At 52.8% G+C, this 6,000-nt stretch overlaps 2 protein-coding genes and 5 non-coding genes across 7 annotated transcripts; 2 read left to right on the forward strand and 5 right to left on the reverse strand.

Moving 5' to 3' along the window:
- Positions 1 to 1,172: 1,172 nt before the first annotated feature.
- LDBPK_366630 (hypothetical protein, conserved) lies at positions 1,173 to 2,705 on the reverse strand (the record flags this gene model as incomplete). Its single annotated transcript, XM_003865726.1, has 1 exon — positions 1,173 to 2,705. One exon carries the CDS (start codon positions 2,703 to 2,705, stop codon positions 1,173 to 1,175), a length of 1,533 nt encoding a protein of 510 aa, XP_003865774.1.
- A 414-nt stretch (positions 2,706 to 3,119) lies between these two features.
- Positions 3,120 to 3,189, reverse strand: LDBPK_36snRNA2. Its single transcript, XR_002966744.1, has one exon. It is a non-coding gene; the product is annotated as a small nuclear RNA, U5 snRNA (small nuclear RNA).
- A 97-nt stretch (positions 3,190 to 3,286) lies between these two features.
- On the forward strand, positions 3,287 to 3,358 carry LDBPK_36tRNA3. Its single transcript has one exon. It is a non-coding gene; the product is annotated as a tRNA-Cys (tRNA).
- Positions 3,359 to 4,144: 786 nt separating this feature from the next.
- LDBPK_36tRNA4 lies at positions 4,145 to 4,226 on the reverse strand. Its single transcript has one exon. It is a non-coding gene; the product is annotated as a tRNA-Leu (tRNA).
- Positions 4,227 to 4,287: 61 nt separating this feature from the next.
- LDBPK_36tRNA5 lies at positions 4,288 to 4,359 on the reverse strand. Its single transcript has one exon. It is a non-coding gene; the product is annotated as a tRNA-Met (tRNA).
- Positions 4,360 to 4,432: 73 nt separating this feature from the next.
- Positions 4,433 to 4,504, forward strand: LDBPK_36tRNA6. The gene has a single exon. It is a non-coding gene; the product is annotated as a tRNA-Pro (tRNA).
- A 286-nt stretch (positions 4,505 to 4,790) lies between these two features.
- On the reverse strand, positions 4,791 to 5,585 carry LDBPK_366640 (hypothetical protein, conserved; the record flags this gene model as incomplete). The annotated part of the gene is made up of 1 exon (XM_003865727.1): positions 4,791 to 5,585. One exon carries the CDS (start codon positions 5,583 to 5,585, stop codon positions 4,791 to 4,793), a length of 795 nt encoding a protein of 264 aa, XP_003865775.1.
- Between the last annotated feature and the right edge of the window lie 415 nt (positions 5,586 to 6,000).

The following is a 6,000-nucleotide window of genomic DNA, read 5'->3' on the forward strand; positions in this document are numbered from 1 at the left end:
GCGGTGTAATCGATTTGTGTTCGTGCTTCCACGTCCTTTTTAGTGAGTAAAGCACGACGTTGGTTCCGGTATGATTGCCTGACTTGATATTCGTTGCGCAGCTCTAAATTCAGTGTTTGCATATGATTGCTTATTTCCTGCAGTTGATGTGACCCGACATAAATGCGAAGTTGCTATTCCTTTAATACATGAGCATGCCATACTTGAAAAGCAGAATTCTCAAGCGCAAATGCCAGCCTGCGATGCGCATCGTTGCCTTCAGCGTCTTACGTTCCAACGTGAGCGGGCATTGATTGTATGTGGAAAAGCTGTCCGCCAGGCCACAAATTTCAAATATGCCTGCGAAACAAAACACCAACCATTATCCGAAATGTCTGCGACTCTGGTCCTGTAAAAGTTGACTTCACCATATTGGCTTTCTTGATGTATTCGCGTCGGCACGGCCTGTCTGACAAGTTCCCGTTCGCCAAAGTCAATGAGAATCAGCGCTATTGCGAGTATCTACTCCCATAGCATACGAAAAAACACACAGTGCTCTAATACCAGAGCTTGCGAGAGTTGATGTAGTGCCCTTCGTACACTTGAAAAAAAAACGTCTACAATGATTGCATTCGAGATCAGATATGGCTAGAGCAAAAATGAGGTGAGGAGGCAATGAATGGTTGGTTAAGTATGCCATTGGAAGCCACAGAGTACTTTGACTGGCTCCGCATCACATCATTTGTCGATCACCCCTCCCTCTTTCATTATTGTCGCAAGCATTCATACAGTACAAAATGTTGCGAAGATAGTGAGATGAAGTGATTGCTGGAGAGCTCATGGAAAGCTTATGATAGCGGATACAACCATAAAGCTCTACCTTTAGGAAACCTGAAGATCCCACTGGATGCTCGCTTTTTCCCAGTTTTTGCAGCTTTTTCTTGTCTCCAATGCTACCATTCAGGTCACTGACGCAAAAAGAGGAGAAAAAACACGGCAACACTGACAAAACATGTTTTCCTTTTTTTTTTTGATCGGCCGTTTCTGCAGGCGCTGCATCACAGCTAATTTCTTGACGTATGCCTACGAGTAGGGCCATCAAAACGGCTACAAACAAAAAAAATCGCACCAGTCAGTTTTTGAAGAAACCAATTTTACAAGAACCTCAGATGAGAGGGGAGCAGAGAATTCTATCAGGCGTTGTGCAAGGTAATGAGATCTAGCAACAGAGGGTTGACGTTTGTGCTCGGAGACAATTCCTTGTCTCGGAGCGACTGTAGGCGACGGTGTAGATCATCGATTCCCATAGCCTGCTTCATTCGAACGCAGAATGACGAGTAGTTTTTAGCACCCTCGCTGATCGCAAGACCGTTGACCTGGTAGGAAAGTTTTTTCATATCCACTTTTCCATTTTCTGTCGCTTGGGTGGTGATATCTTCAGTGGCGAAAAAGAGTGCTTCAATCTCTTCCGAATGGCAGGGAACAGCACATTTCAGAATGAACGTGCTGGGGTTGACGAGCTGGTCATCTGTGTCAACGCAAAAAAAGTAAGCACTTCCAAACGCTGAAATGACATTTTTCATCTCCATGAAGGCGCCTGGGTAAAGTTTGTGCATAAGTGAGAACGCGATTCCGGTCATGTACGCGTCGTACGCTGCTTCGTGTGCCTTGCTTTGCAGCTTTACGGCGGAGTCATTATACCCGTAAAACCCGGGTGGTAACCGGTACTCTTGCGTGAATTGGTCGCTCGAGAAACCAGCTCGCCGGCGACACTCTTGATACAAAGGCTCCAAGTGTGTGACTGGAAAGGCATCGTCTCCCGTCAACTTGGTGGCCATGGTTTTTGTGTCGTAAATAGAAGGCAGCGTGCGTTGCAGCACTTTCTTGAATTCAAGGTAATCCTGCGAAATAGGCGTTTCGTGCATGTGAATCATGAACATAACGTCTTGCATAAAGTTGTGGCCGACGATCGGTTTTCTGCTCTGCACAAGAATTTTCCAGAATAGTCGAAAGCCAAGCTGTTGCCCACGATCACGCTCGCACTGCAAACGCCTTTTTTCCTTTTCACTGATCCATTCATTCGTGTCCAGTTTCGTCAGCGTAAACTTTATTTTCTGCCCCAGGTATGGTTTTCCATCGTAGTTGACGGCGATGCGAGAGTCGTATCGACGATACAGAAAGCTCTGCAGACGCCGTGCGAGATCTATCACGCAGGGCAGCTCTCTGACTAGCGGCTCATTGCCAGCCGGCATCCACTCGTCGATTGCTTCAATGAGCGCATCGGCGATTTGCTGCTCAGCATGGTCGGTGAAGGGCATTTGAAGCTTCTCCTCGTAGGCAGCTTCCTCTTGTTCGTTGCAGAATGGAAGCCCGGAGGTGAGCCACGTCTGGAAATTGAGGTGATTTGCTGCCAAAAAGGAGACGACCGAGAGGTTTAGCCGCAGGTCCCCACTGTCATTGAGCAGGTAAAAGTTGTATGGACGAACCTCGTACGTGTTGTTCTCAGTTTTCGTGAAGAGAGCGATGCCCATTTGAAAGGCATTGTATACTACCACAGCGGCTCGCTTCGCGTGGTACACCGCCTCTGGCGGGGCGCCGAACGGTGCTGAAACACCGGTTACATCGACACCCGTCATTTCCTGATCAATTGCGCAGAACTCGCACCGCTCCACTTCGCGGGCAAAGTCAGGGAGTGCCACCAGTTGGTTGAACCTTGTAATGTCCATTGCTCCTCCAAAGCGAAAAAAAAGTGAATTGATAATAGTGCACGTACAATTCTGACGTGTTTGGGGCTTTCCGTTTGAACACAAGTGCAGTAACCGGCGGTATGATCTTGGTGCTTGGTTCACAGAAAGTTTCTGGAGAGGGGGGACGGTGATGCGGGAAGAGAATTGGTTGGCTGTCAGGGCGAGTGGAACAACTGTTGTCGCTGCAATGGGCCGCGAAAGTAAGCAAGTGGCAGCCGTAGGCGTTGGGCTAGCGGAGGGGGGTGTGAGCTGCGGTTCCGTTTTCCACCGCTGTGCGGAAGAGGAGCTGATGAGAAAAACTACCTTATCAAGTGTTCACCCTTTCAAGAAGCGTTTTGCCGCGCGAGGAGTCAAATGCACAACTTCATGGTTTGAAAAAAAAAGTACAGATGCCCTGTGGGGGCCGCAAAATTTGCGAGAAGGTTAGGAGCGCTGCTTAGTAAAAGTCGAAGCAGCGGTTCCAAAGAATAACGAAGACATATGGGACGGCAAATGGGCTTATATATGAGTCTTGTTTTCAAGACAGAATACATTAATGTTTATTTTGTGATCGGTGCATCGGATTCATAGCTCAGTGGTAGAGCATTCGGCTGCAGTCCGAATGGTCCCCGGTTCAAACCCGGGTGGGTCCTTCTTTTCCTTAGGCCGAAGTTGGGGGAGGCAGGGACCCCAGCAACAAAACCCGGGTCCAAGCGGCGTCTTTGGCGGCGTGTGCGGGGCCACGCTTTCACACCAAAATCTTTTTTTTTAGGGTCGACATCATCGCCTGGTACCCGACCCCCCCCTTGGGTTGCGCCGTGGCGCGCCGCGTCAAGATCTACCATTTGTAGAACGATATTCCTGACGAGCCCGTTCTGTGTCGTGCGGGGGGTGGGGGGGTCTTTCTCCCGAAGCGCGGGGCTCACCGCTTATATGCCGCGCGGTGCGCTCCTCAGGCCCCTCTTTGGGCCGCGGAAAGGCAGCGTGGCGTTGGCCGCTTATCGGTGATGGGTTGGGCGTATCACCCCGCTTGATCGCCAGTGGAGCTGGAGCACCTTTGTCGGCGCTGGCGAAGCCCCATGCCAAAAGCACATCAAGAGACAGGTGACCGCGCTGTATGTTTGTTCTTGCGTGCCTTCGTGTACGCATGTGGATCGCGAGAACTGCGTAGAAGCGCGCGGGGATATGGAAATCGTTTTTTCTCTAAGGGAGAAACATGCGACAGAAGAGGGCTAGGGTGCACTTTGGCATGGGGAGGAATATGCAAGGAGGGATGCATTCAACGTTGGCGACTTTTCACACTTTCAGAGCGCCAACACAGCGCTCTCACCGGGTTGTGATGATGAGCGTTTACACCGGCTCGGTTCATGTGGATTCGGGAACCTCGAGTTTGCAGGCCTGTTTCCCAACGGGCCTCGTCCTTCCGGTGGGCAAAAAAATGATGAGAGTGGGGTTTGAACCCACGCCCTCGAAAGGATTGGAACCTTAATCCAACGTCTTAGACCACTCGACCATCTCACCTTGCGAATCATGCTGCAGTTGTGTTGGATCAGGGCGCTGTTTGTTTCTGAGACCAAAAGAATAGCACCGATTGGTTTCGATCCAACGACCTATGGGTTATGAGCCCATCGCGCTTCCACTGCGCTACGGTGCTTCTTAACTGCCGCACGAGTTGTAGAGCCGTGCTCTATGTAGCTTACCATTGACTCTATGTCTTCGCATAGCAAGGTCGTTTGGTCTAGTGGTATGATTCCTGTTTTGGGTACAGGAGGTCACGGGTTCAATTCCCGTAACGACCCCTTTTTTCGGCGAAGTAAGGGGGGGCGTGGGTGGACTGGGTGGGGGGCATCTGGGCATTTCCCTTCCAGCCGCCAAAGCGGCGCCCACGCATGACGCGGCGTGTTCGAGGCGAAAAATGTGAAGAAGGGTGGGAACCCTTTGGCTCCTATCGAGAATAGCTCTTGCCTGCTTCTTCCTTTACTCTTGTACGTGGGTGCTCCAGGCTGCGACGGGTGGGAGGGGCCCTCGCGCTTCGCTTACACGTCGTTTCACACCATTCCTCTCCACACCGACCTCTCCGCGCCCTTAGGCGTCCTCGTCGGCCGAAACTCCACGACGGCTCGCCATGGCGGCGCAGCGCTGCGCCGAGAGACGCTTCTGCTGCTTCGCCTCCTCGCGCGCTTTCACGCGCAGCCTGACACTCGCCGTGGTGTCCTCCGTCTTCTTGATGGACACTTTCATGCGCGACGGCGCGGTTGACTGCTGCTGCGACTGCACGGCGTGAAACTTGACAGCGCGCTTCGGCAGCGTCACGGGTGCCTCCTTGCGGATATCCGCCACCGGCCGCAATCGCTGCAGCAGCTGCTCGAGTGCCTCCTTCGTCGGCGGCGTGCGGTGCTGCATGGAAATGCTGGTCAGCGGCACCACCGTAACCGTTTCCTGTGTCCCGTCCCATATCTCTGTCAATATCTCGACGTCATCGGCATCCGTCATGCTCGGCACCCGAAGCCCCTTCGCCGAATGCAGCTCATCCTCCTCGGCCTGCAGGGTTGCTTCAAGAACCTTAATGCGGCCCATCGGTGGGTTGCGCTGCAGGCGCAGCGCCGACATCTCCTCCTTATTGCGATCCACATAAAGCTGCACGAGCTGCGCGACCGTCTCCTCTGGGACGGCAGTGGCGGTGTAGCCGAGAGCAATGCACTGCTCCCGGAACCAGAAAAACCGCATCAGCTGCAGCGTTTTCTCCATCTTGAGCCTGGTTTTGTGCGCGTCGAGTCGGACTGCGCGCTTCTCCTTCTTTTCCAGCTGCCGCACCGAGCGGTCGCGGGGATGGGGCACCGCGCGCTTCTCGCGCGCCGAGTTCAGCAACGCACGGCGCATGACTATCTAGCGGACGCGAAAGGCGGCAGCGCCACACATGTGAAAGAACTCGGAGAAAGGACGGAAAGAAAAGAGTGAGGGAAGAGGGGCCATTCAAACCACCGAGCAACCAGAGCGGGATGTGTGTGTCTATGCGTGCGTTCGCCGCCGCCGCGGTGCCGTTGCACCGGCAACATCCTCGCACGCATATTCACGCCACCGCATCTCCCTGCCAACAGCGTCGCAGACACGACCTATTTCTGTGAAAGTTGTTTTCGCGGTCATCACCAGGAAAGAAGACCAGAGAAACATCGATGAAAGGGGACGGCATAAGTTACTTTGCACTCGTTCAACGTGTCCATTCTCTGCCACACAACATGAGCTAAGCTCTACTCTGCCCGGTCTGCCACAGTGGCCCATCTTGCGGTGCAAAGCA

The sequence above is a fragment of the Leishmania donovani genome, chromosome 36 (genome assembly GCF_000227135.1).
Source record: "Leishmania donovani BPK282A1 complete genome, chromosome 36".
In the NCBI taxonomy this organism is placed as follows: Eukaryota; Euglenozoa; class Kinetoplastea; order Trypanosomatida; family Trypanosomatidae; genus Leishmania; species Leishmania donovani.